The sequence below is a fragment of the Rana temporaria genome, chromosome 4, assembly GCF_905171775.1.
Source record: "Rana temporaria chromosome 4, aRanTem1.1, whole genome shotgun sequence".
Taxonomy (NCBI): Eukaryota; Metazoa; Chordata; class Amphibia; order Anura; family Ranidae; genus Rana; species Rana temporaria.
Window position 1 is genome coordinate 166574953 of NC_053492.1, and position 20774 is coordinate 166595726.

General features: G+C 41.2%; 1 protein-coding gene across 1 annotated transcript in view; it reads left to right on the forward strand.

Moving 5' to 3' along the window:
• Positions 1-20774, forward strand: part of LOC120936730 (protein tilB homolog) — a 59297-nt gene that overhangs the window by 8785 nt on the left and 29738 nt on the right. The window contains exon 2 of the mRNA XM_040349309.1: positions 6347-6497. Within this exon, the coding sequence (XP_040205243.1) occupies positions 6347-6497 (151 nt within the window). The remainder of the gene's footprint in view (positions 1-6346; positions 6498-20774) is intronic.

Consider the following 20774-nt stretch of genomic DNA (forward strand, 5'->3'; position numbering starts at 1 on the left):
TATGATTAGGATATACAACAGAGTGAGGGCACAGTGACTTATCCTTTACAGATGTTTAAAAGATTTCACTGGCTATAAACACAATCATTAGACAGATTTCATTTTTTTTTCTCCAGGAGATTAAACATTTCCAGCCATGCCTTGCTATCCCGCAGAAAACTAAAGCTGCTAATCCATCACAGCTAGGACACAGACTTTTAGAAATAGACAGATAACAGCAATATGACATGCTGAGGTGTGCTGTGTGGCTTTGATCTGTTTTTAAGACTTTCTAAGTAACTGCTGTGGGTGTCACTCCATAAAAATCAAAGATTGCTTTTTGTCCTTTAGTTTCACCTGCACCCAGCAGTCACATAATGGAAGACGATGTAGGATGTTCAAACCTCTTATGAGCCCTAGCAATTTGTTCTCCATTTTGCTTTTGTATGGATTTGGGGTTCTAATGTTCATGGAAAAAAAAAAAAAACACAACAAAACATGCACAGCAGAGCAGAAAACATAAATGGCAAACAATTAGGTCAAGTTTGAGCCACCAGATGAGAATTCTTTTTTATTCTTGCCTTCATTGGTTCTTTTATGTGCTCTTTAATCGGTAATATGGTATTTCATACAATAATCATTTTCAGAGAAAATTGATATAAACTGGATTAAGGATAAACCTTATGCCGCGTACACACCATCACTTTATGTGATGAAAAAAAACGACGTTTTTATAAACGTCAATTTAAATGACCGTGTGTGGGGGAAAACGTTGTTTTATGTCTTGTGAAAAACGACAAAAAAAAATTGAAGCATGCTTCAATTTTATGTGTCGTTTTTCAAAACGTCATTTTTTGTTTCACCGTGTGTAGCAAAAAACAACGTTTTTAAACCCGCGCATGCCCAGAAGCTAGTTATGAAGCGAGCTTCAATGGAAAAAAGTGGTGAACGTAACCTCGCTTTGCTAGAGCATTGTGAAAAAACAATGGTGTGTAGGCAACATCGTTTTTGAAAATTTAAGTTTAAAAAATGTCGTTTTTTACTTCACAGAAAATGTCGTTTGGTGTGTACGCGGCATTAGATCTGTGACTGTGTTATGTAGTCAATTGCTGAAAATGTATTTTTTTTTATTTATTTTTTTACTAGTAATGACGGCGATCTGTGATTTTTATTGGGACTGCGACATTATATCGGACACTTTTGACACATTTTTGGGACCATTCACATTTATACAGCGATCAGTGCTATAAATATGATTACTGTATAAATGTGACTGGCAGGAAAGGGGTTAACACTAGGGGGCGAGGAAGGGGTTAAATGTGTTTCCTAGGAGTGATTCTTACTGTGGGGGGAGGTGACCGATCTGTGTCCCTTTGTACAAGGGACACAGCATCAGTCTCCTCTCCCTGACAGGACATGGATCTGTGTGTTTACACACAGATCCATGTCCTTGACTGTGTAACGGCCGATCGAGGGCACCTGGCGGACATCGTGGCCGCCAGGCACGCGCATTGGCACCTCAGTCACGTGGCAGGCAGGTGCCGCTCGCACGCCCCAAGTGGCCAGAGGAGCCGAGGACGTCAATAGACGTCCTCCCGGCATTGTAGAGCCACCTTGTGACCATCAAAGTATAATGGCCGGGATATGAAGTGGTTAAAGTGGCAGCAGGTTTTTTTAACCTAATGAGTTCTATACATTAAGATAAAAAGCCTCCTGTCGGCATCAGCCCCTCTAATAATTACCCAAGCCTCATCTAGATCCGGCGATTTTGCAGGAGAGACGCAGCTGTATGGGACTCTTCCTTCATTGGCTCCCACTGCTGTCAAAGTCAGAGAGCCAATGAGGAGAGAGAGGGGGCAGGGCCGGGTCACAGCTCCATGTCTGAATGGACACACAAAGCTGTGGCTCTGTTCGGGTGTCCCAATAGCAAGCTGCTTGCTGTTGGGGCATTGAACAGGAGGGAGGTGCCAGGAATGCTGGCGAGGGACCCAAGAAGAGGATGATCTTGGCTGCTCTGGGCAAAACCACTTTACAGAGCAAGTAAGTATAACCTGCTTGTTATTTTACTTGTTATCACTTTAAATGAGATCTACAGTATGAATGGAGGACATGCTGCTAAATGAAAGGTCTGCCTCCTCCATTTATATATCAGTTCCTTGACTCTATTAATCAGAAGATCACAGCTACGGGGGTATAGGGAAGGGATGGGAGGACTTTGGATTTTTCTAAATCAGCAGCACAACGGACACTTCTCTTTGAATGCAAGTACTGTCTCTAATGCTGTTTTTTTTCTTTTAATTTTGGCTTTAAACCAAAAGCATTTACTTGAACTTAGACACAGTGGGGCAGATCCTCAAAGAAATTACTTTCAAATTTCAAATTTTGCGCGTCGTATCTTTGTTTTGGTATCCACAAAACAAGATACGACGGCATCTGTGTTAGATCCGACAGGCGTACGTCTTCGTACAACGTCGGATCTTAGATGCAATTTTTCGGCGTCCGCTAGGTGGCGTTTCTGTCGTAATCCGCAGCGAGTATGGAAATTAGCTATTTCCGACGATCCACTAACGTACGACCGGCCGTCGCATTTTTTTACGTCGTTTCCGTTCAGGTTTTTCCGGCGTAAAGTTAAAGCTGCTATATGGTGGCGTACTCAATGTTAAGTATGGCCGTCGTTCCCGCGTCTAATTTTGAAAATTTTACGCTGTTTGCGTAAGTCGTCCGTGAATGGGGCTGGACGCCATTTACGTTCACGTTGAAAACAATGACGTCCTTGCGACGTCATTTGGAGCAATGCACCCTGGGAGTTTTTACGGATGGCGCATGCGCAGTTCGTTTGGCGCGGGGACGCGCTTCATTTAAATGAAACACGCCCCCTGCCCGCCCAATTTGAATTATGCCGCGAGAGATACACTACGCTGCCGTAACTTACGGCGCGAATACGTTGAGGATTCAAACCAAAGCCAAGTAAGTTACAGCGGCATAGCGTATCTTACATTTGCGCCGGGCACAGTGTATGTATGTGGATCTGCCCCAGAGAGTTTACTGCGGATACTGTAAACAAAATTCTTAAAATTATTATGGCATAATCATGAATGCTCTCTATTCTCTATGATTAAGCCCCGATGGGCGGGGTGAAATGCATCAGAGGTGGGGTTCAGGAGGAGCTCATGGATGGGACTGTTCATATTTCTCATCACCTGTTGAGCTAGTGGCATCTTTCATCCCCTCATAATTCAATGCGTTCTGGATTAAGCATAAAACAGCCTGCACCCTTATATTGCTGTAAGACAAGGATTTACCAGAGCACCTTGAGTGCTATCAGTGGCATTTTAAAGGGCATTTGAGAGTACGATATAGTATGATACCATTTCACCACCTCTGCTGTCAAAATGCTCAATGTACAGCTTGGAAGAAAGAAGTGAAAAAATATATTCAGCACTGGCAGATATTGCTGACAACACCTAAGCCTCGTATACACGATCGGATTTTCTGCGGATAAAGCCTCAAATTTTTGTCCAAAGGGCGTTGGCTGTGAACTTGTATTGCATACAAACAGCAAAGAACTGTTGGACAACAAACACAAAAATACGTGTTTTTCAGCTCTTTAGCGCCACCCTTTGGGCAACTTCTGCTAATGTTGTGTTATGGTTAGCATTACTTCTGAGCATGCGTGCTTGTGCTTTGGATTTTTAAGTGACCTGACTTATGTACACACGATCGGATAATATGACAACACACATTTGTTGGCGGACAATTTTAAAGCATGCTATCCCACATTTGTTGGTGGAAAATAGCGACAACAATGGAGCAAACGGTTGGATTATCCAACAACAGCCTGTCATCACACAATTCCCGTTGAATTATCTGATTGTGTGTACGGGCCTTTACATTAAGGGCAGTCATCAATGTCAGGGCAGGCATTGTAACCTTCCAAACAGGATGTTCCCACAGAGATTGGCTGGTTAGTGTTATTGTTAGATTTCCATAGGCATCAGATTGTTACGTATAATTGCCAAATATGTCTGGATAGGGCAGCTATCGTGTCATGTCTATAGTTAGTGGTATATAAAAGGTTCATTACATCTTGTCACCATGGGTGTCCGCTGAAATTTTTTCAGAGGGGGGCGCTTCGGCAGCGGCGATACACAGTTGCATTTTACCCTTTCTTCGAACCTCCAGCGCTGGTTAAAAGCGCCCCCCCCCACGTTAAAATGTAAAAACACCCCACTGTGCCCCCTGCATATTTCAATATCTCTTTGTCACTACTGTGTACCCCCTCTCCACAACTGCACCTCTGGACCCCTTTAAATTACACAGCACCCCACAGCTCTGGACCCCTTTACATTACACAGCACCCCACAGCTCTGGACCCCTTTACATTACACAGCACCCTGCATCACTGGCCCCCTTTACATTACACAGCACCCTACATCACTGGACTTCTTTACATTACACAGCACCCCTTTCCCTTGATTGAAACACTACACTATATTGACAGTATATTTATTTCAGGTCAAAAAGAGGAACCTTTTGGAATGAGTGACAAATGGATTTGATTCCAGAAGAGGGACAGACACTCTAAATAAGGGACAAGTAGAGGGGAGGGGAGCGCTGCAGTCACCACTTAAATCGGCCCAAGGGCCAGTTCAGCCCTGCTTCTGGCTCTCCCTGGTGATTCCAGGGGGGGCAAATGACCCCCTTTGCCCTATGGAGCGGATGCCCATGCTTGTCACATGTTTGAAATATTCTACAATCGATTTTATCATTTTGTCCATTAGAAAGGGAGCAAACATGTCACCATGCCAGAGCTGTATCTGTTTGAGTCAGAAAGTAAGATCACCCAGAGTTGAGGACAGTTGTATCTTTTGCCACTTGCTATTCTCAGTAGGACATCTACCTACCCATGCCCACACTTTGGATCTGGTCATTTTGAATGAGAATCCATTGGGCTGATTAATTAGGACAATGTAAAAAGTATTAAATTGATACTGTACAAAGGGCTTTCTTACAGTATAAGTTAAGCCCCATCCTTCATAATTCTAAACTTCACTCCTATTATTTAACTGCCAGGAACTCAAGGAGCTGTAAAGGCATTTAACAGTTGAATGACAAGTGGAAGGCTTAAAGACAGAGGGCCAGATTCAGGTACAATAGCGCCCGTGTAAGCCGTTTACGTTACACCGCCGCAAGTTTTCAGTTTTAGTGCCCGATCCACAAAGCACTTACCTGGAAACTTGCGGCGGTGTATCGTAAATACGTCCGGCGCAAGGCGGTCCAAATCGAATGGGCGGGTAACATTTAAATTAGGCGCGCTCCCGCGCCGGACCTACTGCGCATGCTCCGTTTCGTAACTCCCGCCGTGCTTTGCGCGAAGTGACGTCATTTTTTCGAACGGCGACGTGCGTAGCATACTTCCGTATTCCCGGACGTGTTACGCAAACGACGTGAAATTTTCAATTTCGACGCGGGAACGACGGCCATACTTTAGACAGCAATACGTTTGCTGTCTAAAGTTAAGGCACCCAAAACGACGACTAACTTTGCGACGGGAAACTAGACTAGCGGCGAATTAGCGAATGCGAAAATCCGTTGTGGATCGCCGTAACTCCTAATTTGCATACCCGACGCTGGTTTACGACGCAAACTCCCCCCAGCGGCGTCCGCGGTACTGCATCCTAAGATCCGACAGTGTAAAACAATTACACATGTCGGATCTTAGGGATATCTATGCGTAACTGATTCTATGAATCAGTCACATAGATACTCTGAGAGATACGACGGAGTATCTGAGATACTCCGTCGTATCTCCTTTGTGAATCTGGGCCAGAGAGACTAGGGTTAATCTTGACTTGGAAAGAAGTTAAGATTCACAGTCGAGGTTCTGCGTACAAACTGGGCTTAGGGTCCTATGGGCTTCACAGGGACACATAAATTGATTGTTAAGATTTAAATGGGTACATTGTTTTGGTTTGAGCCAAACTGAGTCAACACACACAAGCTCATAGCAAAGGCTTTGCTTTGTTGTTTGTCCCTGGCTGCATTCAAAAGGTCCAGTCACTTTCATCGCTGTCTCTCTTTAGGAGTATTTCAAAGCTGCTCGGAACAAGGCCCAAAGCCATAGGCCGAGGCTGTATATTCATGTGGAGTGACACCAAACAAGATAAAGTAACTGCTTCATAGCTATCAGTCATTTCCATATTCAACAGCATTGTATAATCCAAACAAACTTTTAAGTAATGAGCTTCTGTGTATTAACAAAAGAAATGGCAGCTGTTTGTGAAACAAATCAGTGTGCTAAGAATATAAGGCCAAATGAAGCACAGCTTGTGATTTCCACGCTCTGTTTAAAATATTATCTCTTTAGCTCCTCAGGTGTGAACACGAGCAGCAACAGCTTTTCTAAATCCTACTCATCACACTGCTCTGATCTCAGTGAAACTAACACACCTTTACCAATACTGTCAAGTAAAAGAAGAACTCTGCCGCAAAGCTGTGATTCTGGCATCTCATCTCCAGTGAGTACTTTGAATGATTTTTTTATTCTGTAACAACTAAACATTGCAGGACAGTTGCCTATACAGATGTAGGGGTATTACTGCAATTGTGACTGGGTCTTATAATGCTGGTACTGTTATCTCTACTGCTAAATGTTGGCAACTTATGAAGTTATCTTAAAGGAACACTAAAGTAAATGTTTTAATTTTTTTTAAAATAACAAACATGTTATACTTGCCTCCACTGTGCGGCTCGTTTTGCACACAGTAGCCCCGACCCACGTCTTCTGGGGTCTCTTGTCGGCTGTCTCGGCTCCCCCCGCAAGAGCTTTCCACCTTCATGCTGTAATCGGCACCTGGCGCCGCAATGTGTTCCACGCTGGAACGCAGCGCGGTGCGATGACGTCATCGCCCAGCGCCGCGTGCGTTCCAACCTGGAACACGGAAGTGCTGAATGCAATTAGCTCTGCATTTGGCACACATGCTGCTCTAGAATAAACAGAACGGCGTGTATTATACACACCGTTCTATTAATGTCAGCCGTAGCTTGGCCACGCTACAACACCGCTGCCATCGCTCCCCTTGCTGGACATCAAGCCAGGTTGGAATTCCATAGCGTCTAGCTAAATGCCTTACTGATTCCTGCTGCCATTGCCGGGGACACCCTAAAGATATCTTCCAGCCAGAGTCCCTACACTACGGAATTCCATTGCTGCTGAACTACAACAAAGACCCATCCTCTACAAACGGATAAGCAGCCATTGTTTCACTTGTAGTGCTTCAGAATCATCTGCTACATATATTGCATCTAACCAATTGCTGTAATCAACTCTGGCTTACTAAGTATTAGCATACTGCTTGAGATTGGCTGTTGTGTTCTGAGCTGCTTACTGTGGAGTATCTTAAAGGGACATACACTCTCAAATACCCTGAGCTATATTTGCCTCTCTTACGCAACTATTAGTTGCCTACATCTTATTTAACTACTATGTGCTTGACATAAGTTGTTACTTGTTTATGGGCCCATGCCCTAAGTTGCTGAACATGTTCACGTTAACTTTTCTATGCTAAGGGTTGAAGGTATTTTATACCTACTCCCTTAGTGGCCTAATGCACTTCTTTATGCTTAAGTGATATGATGTAGAGAACCCCCAAACTCCTGTTATGTGTGGAGTGACGCCTGGGGTCCGGTACTGATAATCACTTGCATACAGAGGTGCATTGGAATCTTCATGTATATTGTATTCTTTTAACACTAGGGGTTGGTCGCATGTTGTAATACGTCCACCCCTAGTAGCTCAACGCATTCATTTATGTGAGAGAGAGATGATGTAGAGAACCCCCAAACTCCTGTTCTGTTTGGAGTGACGCCTGGGGTCCAATATTGAATTCTCACATAGAGAAGTGCATTGAAATCCTTGCTAACCGCAGTTGTGGTTCACTCCCGTTCACCAGAGCTGTTACACATGCGAGCGAGCTCGCATGGTGGAAAGCTCTTGCCCGTGATACAGCGCCGGCCATAGCCACCGACTGTATCACTCGGCCCCGCCCCCGGCGCACCGCGTCACTGGATGTGATTGCTTTCAATCCATCCAGTGTAGCCAATCAATGGCCAGGCTGAGAACCGAGGAGGATGACGGGACGAGCGCAGAAATTTTGAGGGGTCCGATGTTTTTTCATCTTAATGCATAGGATGCATTAACCTCCCTGGCGGTATGATTATTTCAGAAAAAAGGTGCTGAAAGCAGTACCATTATTTGCAAGGAAATTTGGCGTTTTATACTGTAGGCCTGTAGTTCTTAGGAATAACTCACTTAAATCTGACCAAACAAGAGTCTAGTAGGCATCCCGGGTATGACATTTTTTTAAAAACAAAATCATAAATTATAATATAATAAATAATTATAAATAATTATAACAAATAATAATATAATTCTAAAAAAAAATATTCAATAATGTAATCAACTCAAAATCACTGAAATTTTCTCAGTTGCAGAATTGTCGCTGTCATTACTTTTATTTTTTTATGACGAATTTCCCCACAAATCACTATCGCTCAATTCTGCAAGTGATTATAAATTATCATCATTTTTTACATAAAGGGACACTTTTGGTTGCTATGGACAATCTCCAATTTGCAGGCAGAAAGAACCGTTTTTATTTTATAAAAGTACATGTAGGACACTGGGCAGACCACTACGGACAAGGGGGTGTGTATTTTTTACAAACAGTACTGTAATCTATAAGATTACAGTATACTGTATGTAATGTGTTTGTTTACCTTTTTGAATTTGGCGCCGTTCTCCGTCCCCGTGCGTCGTAACGTCGCAGGGAACGGAGCTCGGCGGCACAGGAGGACACTGTGTGAATCAAGCGAGGTCCCGCTCGCTCACACAGCGCGGTGGCATCGCTGGATCCAGGGACAAGGTAAGCCAGCACGCGCTGCAGGCTCTGCATAGCTACCCCGAGCGTGACTCGGGGTTACCGATTTTAGCACAAAAAATCCACCCCGAGTCACGCTTGGGAATACCGCCAGGGGGGTTAAGGTGAAAAAACATTTACCTTTACAACCCCTTACATTTATATTTTTATGTGTAAGATATGAGAATGATCTATTGAAGCCCTCAAGGTTTTTTTTTTAGCACCAAGATGATGTTAGAAACAAGTAAGAATGATTTTCTTAAAAATGTATCTTTCTTTATTTGTATCATAGTATCAAAATGGATATGTAAGCATGAATACATAGGAGTCGTAAAAAGCAATTCTGGCCTTGACATAAAAACATATCTCATCAACAATAGGAAAACTGCACATGAACTCAAGTTCTATATAAAACCATAGAGCTTGTGTAGAATTTCACATGATATCCCCACGTGTTTCGACCTATTTGGGTAAAGGTCGTCTTCAGGGTAATTTATTTTATGCAAAAAAGAAAAAAAGATTTATGAATTATACTGTCTATGAATGTATCAATATTTTGCATAGTCATTATATTCTGTTATAATGGAGTTAACTGTGTATGTTTACCAATTCCTGACGAGAAAATAACTTTCCATAGCCAGACGAATTGCTGTTTATCTAAAAAAATCAACACCCTGATGATCCCGAGGTATCCTCACACTGTTCTCCTGTCCTCCACGGAAGAAGCCCCACCTCCACACAACTTGCAGAAAGTCACCCCTTTATAGGACCGGGGAAAGAGGTTTGGGGGCGCACAGGGGCACCCATATTTTCAAAATTTTAAAAGATTTTATTTAATTTGTAATGACTCCAAAGAATGCCACAGACAGATCATTCAAGGCTTAATAATGCATGTGCAGGGATAGCAATATAGTATCTGATTGGCATGGATTACCTAGTAGGCATATAACCAATAAGTATATATGCACACACACATATGGCCGAACGATAATACTTTATTATATCTATGTATTAAAATTAATAATTTTTTCAATTAAACATGATATCAATTCAATATGTAATACCAATCAACTTAAAGCCATAGTGTGCGCTTATAAATCCACATAATTCGTTTTTGATATTATATTAATTAATTGGTTAGTAGAAATATAATTAAAATATTGATGAAATAGATAAATACTGAGAGGATGAAGTGAAAGAGTGTTAGTTTGTGTGGTGATTGTTGTGTTATGGTGTTAATTGTGTGGTGTTGTGTGTGTGTGTGAATGCAATAAATGCACACTCACACATACAACACCACACAATTAAAACAATAACACAACAATCACCACACAAACTAACAATCTTTCACTTCATCCTCTCAGTACTTATCTATTTCATCAATATTTTAATTATATTTCTACTAACCAATTAATATAATATCAAAAACCAATTATGTGGATTTATATGCGCACACTCTGGCTTTAAGTTGATTGGTATTACATATTGAATTGATATCATGTTTAATTGAAAAAATGATTAATTCTAATACATATAGATTAGGGATGAGCTTCATATTCGAGTCGAACTCATGTTCAACTCGAACATCGTATGTTTGATCGTTCGTCGTATTACGAACGTTTTGGGCCGTTCACGCCAAATTCGATTGCGTTTCATGGCCCATAATTCACTGCAGCATCGCAGTGCATTGCTGGCTGATGATTGGCCAAGCATGCACTATGACCCACATGCTTGGCCAATCACAACTTGCAAAAAACGGAGAGCCATAATTGGCCAAAGCCAGGGTGGCTTTGGCCAATTATGGCTCAGGGGGTTTAGTACACGCCCCACACTATAAAAGGCCGCCTGCAGGTCGGCCTTGTGTAGTGTGTTGCGTTGGTTAAAAGAGTGAAGACAGAGAGAGAGAGTGTCATTATTAGTAGGTAGATATAGGAAAAGGCAGGCAGGCAGGCAGGCAGGCTAGTCAGTTAAAGTTACAGTGTGTAGAGGATATATATGCATCCCAGGTGTTGTATATATATTTATACACTGTATAGTTTAGCTAGATCAGCTCTTCCTAATTTACTGGCAGGCAGGTGATTGTGCTAGCTGCAGTATTCTCACGTGGTGTACTGCCTGTGTCCTCTTTACAGTGGCCTGTGTCCTTAAATTACTTTTTTCTTATAGTAATCTCATTTTGTTCAGGGACAGTTCTAAACATGTGCCACTTCACAGGCATACTATAGATACCCAGCAGGTACGATATTTAAAGGAATTTTTCATTTATTTATTTTTTCACTTTAAGCATCATTAAAATCACTGCTCCAGAAAAAAACAACCGTTTTTAAAACTTTTTTTTCCATTGATACATGTTCCCTGGGGAAAGACCCGGGTTCTCAAAGACGTTTTACGACAATAACTTGCATATTAGGCTTTAAAATGAGCACTTTTGAATTTGAACGTTCGAGTCCCATAGACGTCAATGGGGTTCTAAATGTTCGCGCGAACGGTCGGTCCGTTCGAAGGTTCTGGTGCGAACTGAACGGGGGGGCGTTCGGCTCATCCCTAATATAGATATAATAAAGTATTATCGTTCCGCCATATGTGTGCGTGTATATATACTTATTGGTAATCTGCCTATTAGGTAATCCATGCTAATCAGATACCATATTGCTATCCCTGCACATGCATTATTAAGCCTTGAATGATCTGTCTGTGGCATATTAAATAAAATCTTTTAAAATTTAGCAATTTTGAAAATTACGGGTGCCCTTGTGCGCCCCTCCCCCCCAACCCTCTTCCCCCGGTTCTATAAGGAGGTGACTTCCTGCAAGTCGTGTGGAGGTGGGTTTCATTCATGGAGGACAGGAGAACAGTGTGAGGATACCTCGGGATCATCAGGGCGTGGAGTGTTTTTAGATTAATAGCAATTCGTCTGGCTATGAAATGTTAATTTCTCTTCAGGGATTGGTAAACATACACAGTTAACTCCACTATAACAGAATATAATGACTATGCAAAATAATGATACATTCATAGACAGTATAATTTATATGTCATTTTGTAACAGAGCTTAGAATAATCTGGTCATTTACTAAAACCGGAGCATGCAAAATCTGGTGCAGCTCTGCATAGAAACCAATTCACTTCCAGGTTTTATTGCCAAAGCTTAAAATGGTTGTTACCCTTAAAAAAATAGAGATCCTGTTCCCCTATAGCATGTTAAACAGCACAGTGCTTGTGCTGTCTAACCTGCCCCTCTGGAACCTATAAAAAACCTGGCCAATCCTGCCCACCCCCTTTTAAGCTTCCGTCCTGCACTGTATAAATGTTTATTATAAATAAAGACTCTAAATACCTTTTTATGATGTATCTTCAGGCCGGTCATGTTACTCCCGTCTGCTCTGATACTCCAATCCAGGACTACAGCAGGAGGAGCGGAGCGGCTAGCTCAGCGGTCACGTGACTCCCGGTTGATGTCAGAGGGAGAGCTTGGCTCCTCCTGCTATAGCCCTGTATCAGAGCGGCCAGGAGAGACGTGACCGGCCTTAAGATACATCAGAAAAAGGTATTTAGAGGCTTTGATTTTAACAAACACTTATACAGTGTAGGATGGAAGCTAAAAATAGGGGGTCTGGCAGAAAATCTAAATGTAGGGTTGCAAACCCACAAGTTTCTGTAAAATAAATCATTTCAACCTAATGTACTGTTTGCTCTGTGTGTATGGCTTCCTACCTGCTTGCTTTCTGTGTAGTCCTTTGTTTTGTTTTCAATGACGTCACCGGCGCATGCGCTGTTAGTCCTATTTTTCCCGCAAACTTTTCTTTCTGGGAAAATTGACGTGTACATGCTGGGGCTGCGTAATTTTCTTCAGTTGCTGTCATCCCCAAGATCCTGCATTACTTGTTCCTCAGTGACAAGCTGGGCCTTAACCCTATGTGACTTGCTACATCACAGGGGTTGTAGAGATGGAGAGCGGTGCCGAAGACAGAGCCTGTCTGTCGGAAACAAAAACGATGCTTGGCTTCAGGAACTAATGTGCATGTGTGGGATTATGGCCACAAATAAAGAGTGTGGGCAGAAAAGAAAAACATTATTGAGACACGGAAGACAGGAGTTATAATGTTGGCAGCTGCATACAAGCAGAGGCGTTCAGAAATGTTTTATTCTATAAGAATGTTCTTTTTGCATACTGTATGTGGCGCATATCTACTAAACAGCAACATGAAATTGCATACTGCTGATTTGGTTAATATTGTCTGAGTTAGACGTTGATTGGCTACAATTCACAGCTGCACCAGTTTTAGTAAATCTTCCCCATTGTGTAAACATTTCTAGTATGTGCCTTTACTGCAGAATGTGTAATGATCATTGGGTAAGCTATTAAAAAAATCCCATCAGAGCACCAAACAGAATATTTTTGACAGGGGCTTGTCAGGATAGGCCCTGGTCATCCAGAATTCACATCATCTGTTGGGCCTTGCTATGTATGAGAAGTTACTGCTAAGACAAAAGAGTGTTTTCAGTCAGCAAACCAAATAACTGCAGTAATTCGGCTTTCCTTTCTTATTTGTTAATCCAAGCAGCACAATGGGAATTTTAATAATTGGGTTGAACATGAATTTAACAAAAAAATTTGCATTCACATGGATTGTAGCTTTGAGCCATAGTACAATATAAATCTATATTAGAAGCAATATTCAATGTATGGGAGCTGAAAAGGGTCCTTTTTCATCAGAAAGACAGTGAAAAAGGCTCTGTGATTTCTGCTGGTGGCCCTGTGCCATTCCATCCACTTACTGTACATCAAATGTACTTGATAGGAGGAGGCCTCCATATCCTTTGAGAAGTGGAGGAGGTAGGGTTTACAAGAATGCAATATCATTTTACTTTTCTAAAGCTGGTCATAGATGGTTCGAAATACACCCATTTCAGCAGGGAGAGGCTGAATTTTGATCCATCAACAGAGGTCCATCTCTTGAATAGGAATGTTGAAAATTTTAATTTGATCAGACCTGCAGTCAATTGGCTGCAGCGCTGATCTGTATATTCTAACAGTGGAGTAGTACTGCTGTCAGAGTACTAGTGCAGCAGTAGCGAGGATTCCTTCATCCACCTTGACTGTGAGGATGGGGGAATTCATTCAGGTTTTTGATCAGCCGCCAGATGCTTCTATGGCCAGCTTCAGAATTTGGCACATTCATGTACTGTCACCTGAGATTTTAAATACAGTAGTACATTATAGTATTCAGTTTCAACTCTATTGGTTGTTTCCGTATGTGTTTGACTGCTTTTCCACCTCTCTCCTCCAAGGCAGCATGAACATCCACAACTGAATTATCTGTAAATACATGTTTAAAGATAACTAAACCGAAACCTTTGTTTTCTTCTTCTTTTTTGTAAGCTAGAAATATTTTCAGCAAGTATACAAAATACCCGTTAACCTTGCCAGAATGGCAGTGTGCCTGTCATTGTCTGCGAGCTGAACGGAAGAATATTGTTCTTCCTAGCTATGTTCTGTAAACTATCAATTGCCCTATCCTCCATGTTATGGAGATGAAAAAATAAGAAAATATAGAAGTCTATATCAGGGGGACAGCCTGGGTGACAACCATCGCTCCCTCTATAGATAAAGTGGAAGAGTGATGAAGACACCCGAGGGCAGGAGGTGTATACAATCACCAAGTGAAAATGATTTAAAATAAGCTTGAAAAAAATAATAGTAATGCAGCCACAGGACTAGTAAGCTGCAATATATCACATCTTTGTTTTGAGCTATAGATACACTTTAATGGAATGAGCATTAAGAAACAACCATTTGTCAAATACAGTTTGCCTGCATATCCAATAAACATATAAACTGTATGACTTTATTAAAAGCCATATTCTCCATTAAAATGCTGCCAGATGAGAAAACCTTTGTTTAATGCAAACAGCCATGTCAATAAAATAGATATAGGGATTTTGATGAACAGATCTTACCACTGAAGATATTGGTCTGGGCATTATATCCCGCAGTTATCCAAACCGTTAATATCTGAGATGGCTTAGTTTTAAAAGTGGAGCCAAAAATAAAACTCAAAAAAGTGTAACCAAATAACATTATTAATTTGAGTAAAAAAAAAAATTCTTAGCAAAGCTACTGCTCCTGAATAACCTTGCTACTATTCTTTGAATATAAGGAACATTCTGAATATTTCATTCCATTAGAGAATGCAGAAAACCTAATGCTTTCAGACAAACCCTTATACAACGAAAGATACACTCCAAATATACCAGCATACACTAAACATGTATCTGGTACTTGTGTCTGTGCCTAATGGGTACCCTCAGGCCTCGTACACACGACCGAGAATCTCGTCATAAAAGAAATGCCATTTTCCTCGACGAGGTTCTTGTCAGGCTTGTCGAGAATCGCTACTTTTACCGAAGGTGCGCTCCCGTCTCATACTTTATTCTGAGCATGCGCGGGTTTCTAAGCATACACACGAACGTGTTTCTCGTCGTAAACCAGCCCGACGAGAAACACAACGAGGAAATTGAGTCTTCCGACGAGAAAAAAGAAAACATGTTCTCTTTTTTTCTCGCCGAGATCCACAACAGTTTTCTCGACGAAAAACATACACACAACCGTTTGTACGAGGTTTCAGAGTTGTAAACTGATGCTGTTAATAAAAGACAACAATTCTCAAACTAAAAAATATGCGTGACTGCGCTAAAAATGAAATTAATTATGAATAAAAGGTGTAGAAAATGCACATATTAATAGTACTTCCCTGAACAATAAATCACATACTGTACATATGTGCAAACCATCCTAGGTGAATGACTAGATCTACGTGTTCAAATTCATAAAAATAAATTAATTAAAAGTGAAAAAAATCAATAAAAGAAATAAGAATATGTTAACAATCCAATGTCCAAGTTCATCAAAGGTTTTTTTGTGATTTCTTCTCTTCCAATTTCAAAGAGTCATCTAAAGACCAATGTGAACTTTTTGCACAAAGGCACTTTATACATTCATTGTTAGGACTTTCTTCAGATGAATCTTTGAAATTGGATGTTAAAAAGCCTTTGATGAACTTGGACACCGGATTCTTTATATTTTCAAAGATTTTTTGCTCTTTTAATGTGTTTTTTTTTTTGATGAATTTTCACTTTTTATTGTATTTATTGATGAATTTTAACACTTGGATCATTCACCTATGCTGGTTTGCACATATGTATGTTAATAATTGTGCAGTGAAGTATTATATATGTATTTGCCACACTTTTTATTCACAATTCATAAAATTTTCAGCGCACTCATACTTTTGTATTTTATACAATGAACAATATTGTTACAGGTGGTATATACACCCAGCCTAACTCTCCCCACCTCTGATGTTTTTTTGCTCCAGAATTTTCCTTCTCTGTGATTTTAACCATAGAGAGAAAACTATCTCGGACAATGAAATAGGAGGATCAGCAAGGCATAACTATTATGGCTGCTACCATATCAGTGGAGGACGGTGTTAGGTGACAGCAAAGTATTCATCCCCTGGGCCAGTATTAATAAGATATGATGGGCTAGTGGCGCTAAGTGGAGACCCTAAGCTATTCAGATATTTGATCAGAGCAGGACCCGCAGTCAATGACACATGCTGGGCATGCAAAGGCTACCTTGTGAAAACCTGCAATTACAGCATTTGACAAAGGGAAACCTTAAAACTCAAACCTTCTTTGTGTCTCTGAGATGTCATGTGACTGACTGTCAAGAGGCACAAAGGAAACTGATGCAGAAAGATGTGAAAAGGTGTGTCACGCATCTTTCACCATGCCCATCTATCTATAAGACCTTATACTACACTTTATTAAGGCTACAAAACTCTGCCCCTACGGTGAGAGAGTCAGTTGGATGTGTTTGTCCCCAAGCTAAATGTTCCTAGTTCTCCTCAGGAGCCAGGATCATGTACACATAAAAAACAAGCTAATTGTAGGACACACACAGACATTAACACGCACTGAGACGAATACATAAAGCTAATTTTTGTTCCCTTATGTGTCTATAGAAACATTAATTCCCCATCAATGCATAATACAAAGCCAGTTTGCTTTGGCAGCAGTGGATGTTGCATTGGGATGCTTAAGTGTCTTGAACTTCATGTCCTCAGCCAAAAAATATATTCTTCGCATCTTAAATAAAGCAATGCAGAGTTTCTCTGTCTACATCTAAGTAAGATATTTTGAGTGATATAGAGTAGAGTGCCAAAGATTTAACCCAAGTAAAGCATTCAATTTCCTATTTATTTAAGATAAAGGCAAGTCTATAAAAACAGGCTGTTATCAGGCATCCAATGGAGATTATATCTACTAATTTAAGTAGAATTTTTTTTTTCTCTATGGCAAAATCTGACCGAGGAGTCATGTTTCACCAGTTCTTCATTCATAAAACAGTACTATATTACTAGAGATGGAAGAAGAACAATTGCATTTGCTGCCCTTGGCAAAGTTTCAACTTCCATTATACTCATGTAGGAAAAAAATGAAAGTATAGGTCAACCTTTCCCAACCCTTTTACCCTAGAAGAACCCTTGAAATAATTTTTAATCTCAGGGAACCCCTGCTAAAATCAATTTATCGAGACCAGTTGAAAGAATGCCCCTTATGTTGGTGGTTAGTAAGTAGAATGGCACCCTTACATAGGTGGTCACATTGCAACATGCTACAAAGATCATTGAAGGCACTGGCTCAGCCAGAGTTTAAGGAACCTTTAGCAACCTCTGGAGGAACCCTAGGGTTCCAGGGAATCCTGGTTGAGAATAATTGGTATGGGTTGTCATATTCCTGGTCTTTCTTTTGTTTTTGTGTGAAGGTAATTATTCCCTTTAAAGTGATTGTAAAGGATCACTTTTTACTTTTTAAAAAGAACAAACATGTTATGCCCACCCGCTGAGTACAATAGTTTTGTACAGAGCATCTCTGATCCTTCTCTTCTTGGTCCCCCTGCCAGCGCTTCTGCTTCCTACCCCCCACTGAATGCCCCCCACAGCAAGCTGGTGCTATGCAGGCACTCGTGTGTGTTCGATCCTGAGCCTGCTCTGTGTGTCCATTGACAAAAGCTGATCAGAGTGTTCTGGCAGGCTGTCCCCCTGTCAGAACACAACAGCTCAGCGGTGGAGATCGCTTCATTAATTTTGCATAGTTAGTACAGCAGTTTCGGAGGTGATAGGTTGATTTACTAAAGGCATATAGGCTGTGCACTTTGAAAACTGCAGTTGCACTCTGCAGGAGCAATTGCTCCAGAGCTTAGTAAGTGAGCTGTGTACAAACAAGTAAAAAAAAATCCAAGGCACTGCAACAACAATTCTGTGCTGTTCCAATGGATAACAAAGCGTCTCGTTACAACCATGCACCCCTCCCCTGCACTTTACGTCACAGGATTACGTGACTTCCTCAGGGGGATTCCTATATATGCACTTGGATTTTATTTTTTTTATTTTTACATAGCTGGTGCACTGGAGCCGCCTACAAATGTGATTGTAACATACACATCTTTTAATAAAGTCAAGTTTTTAACAGTTTAAGCACTATGTGGAGCTCCTTCCCTTTTTCATATACTGGTTAAACAACGCCACGTGGAGACACACACAGACAAATTTAAAGGAAGCAATCACATATGATTAGTCCTGGGAGACTAAAAATCTTTATCTGACCAAACTTAATTATGAGGTCACACTAATTGAGGTGAGCATACACCTGATGGGGGAGCACTGGGGTGGAAGTTTGGCACATGTATGAATAAGAAGATTCATTCAAATAAGTTTTTATAAGATATCACTTTGCACTTTAACACTATATATGATTCAAGAATTTTGACTTTTTACTAACATTATCAAGGATTCATATACAGTATCTCACAAAAGTGAGTACACCCCTCATATTTTTGTAATTATTTAATTATATCTTTTCATGTGACAACACTGAAGAAATTACACTTTGCTACAATGTAAAGTAGTGAGTGTACAGCTTGTATAACAGTGTCAGTTTGCTGTCCCCTCAAAATAACTCAACACACAGCCATTAATATCTAAACCGCTGGCAACAAAAGTGAGTACACCCCTATGTGAAAATGTCTAAATTGGGCCCAATTAGCCATTTCCCTCCCCGCTGTCATGTGACTCATTAGTGTTACAAGGTCTCATGTGTGAATGGGGAGCAGGTGTATTAAATTTGGTGTTATCACTCTTACTCTCTCATACTGGTCACTGGAAGTTCAACATGGCACCTCATGGCAAAGAATTGTCTGAGGATCTGAAAAAAAGATTTGTTGCTCTACATAAAGATATCCTAGGCTATAAGAAGATTTCAAAGACCCTGAAACTGAGCTGCAGCATGGTGGCCAAGAAGACCATACAACGGTTTAACAAGACAGGTTTCGCTCAGAACAGGTCTCGCCATGGTCAACCAAAGAAGTTGAGTGCATGTGCTCAGCGTCATGTACAGAGGTTGTCTTTGGGAAATAAACATATGAGTGCTGCCAGCATTGCTGGAGAGGTTGAAGGCATGGGGGGGTGAGTCTGTCAGTGCACAGACCATACACTGCACAATGCATCAAATTGGTCTGCATGGCTGTCGTCCCAGAAGCAAGCCTCTTCTAAAGATGATGCACAAGAAATCCCATAAACAGTTTGCTGAAGACAAGCAGACTAAGATCAAGAATTACTGGAACCATGTCCTGTGGTCTCATGAGACCAAGATAAACATATTTGGTTCAGTTGGTGTCAAGCGCGTATGGCAGCAACCAGGTGAGGAGTACGAAGACAAGTGTGTCTTACCTACAGTCAAGCATGGTGGTGGGAGTGTCATGGTCTGGGGCTGCATGAGTGCTGCCAGCACTGGGGAGCTACAGTTCAATAAGGCAACCATAAATGCCAAAATGTACTGTGACATACTGAAGCAGAGCATGATCCTCTCCCTCCAGAGACTGGGCTGCAGGGCAGTATTCCAACATGATAATGGCCCCCAAACACACTTCCAAGACGACCACTGCCTTGTTAAAGAAGCTGAGGGTAAAGGTGATGGACTGGCCAAGCATGTCTCCAGACCTAAACCCTATTGAGCATCTGTGGGGCATCCTCAAATGGAAGATGGAGGAGCGCAAGGTCTCTAACATCCGTAAAGTCATCATGGAGGAGTGGAAAAGGACTCTAGTGGCAACATGTGAAGCTCTGGTGAACTCTATGCCCAAGAGGGTTAAGGCTGTGATGGAAAATATAGGTGGCCACACAAAATATTGACACTTTGGGCCCAATTTGAACATTTTCACTTAGGGGTGTACTCACTTTTGCTGCCAACGGTTTAGACATTAGTGGCTGTGTGTTGAGTTATTTTGAGTGGACAGCAAATTTACACTGTTCTACGAGCTGTACACCAGGGGTCTCAAACTGGCGGCCCTCCAGCTGCCCATGAGGCATTGCAAGGCTGACAGTTACAAGCATGACTCCCACAGGCAGAGGCATGATGGGACTTGTAATTTTGCAACAGCTGGAGGGCTACCCGTTTGAGACCCCTGCTGTACACTCACTACTTTACATTGTAGCAAAATGTAATTTCTTCAGTGTTGTCACATGAAAACATATAATAAAATATTTACAAAAATGTGAGGGGTGTACTAACTTGTGTGAGATACTGTATATGCACTATTAAGCACTTTATTTTTCTAGTTTATTACTATCTTTGTAAAGTATGTTATATATCACCATTTTGTGTTGACAATTTAACACAAGATTAGCTTAAATTAAATTTAGTGCAGCGGTTTTATTTGATTTATTTATATATTTTTTCACATTTATATTAGGAGTGAGTGTGTTACCAGTTGCCTGCTTGTTCCTTTGATTATTTATTAGCTGCTCGCAA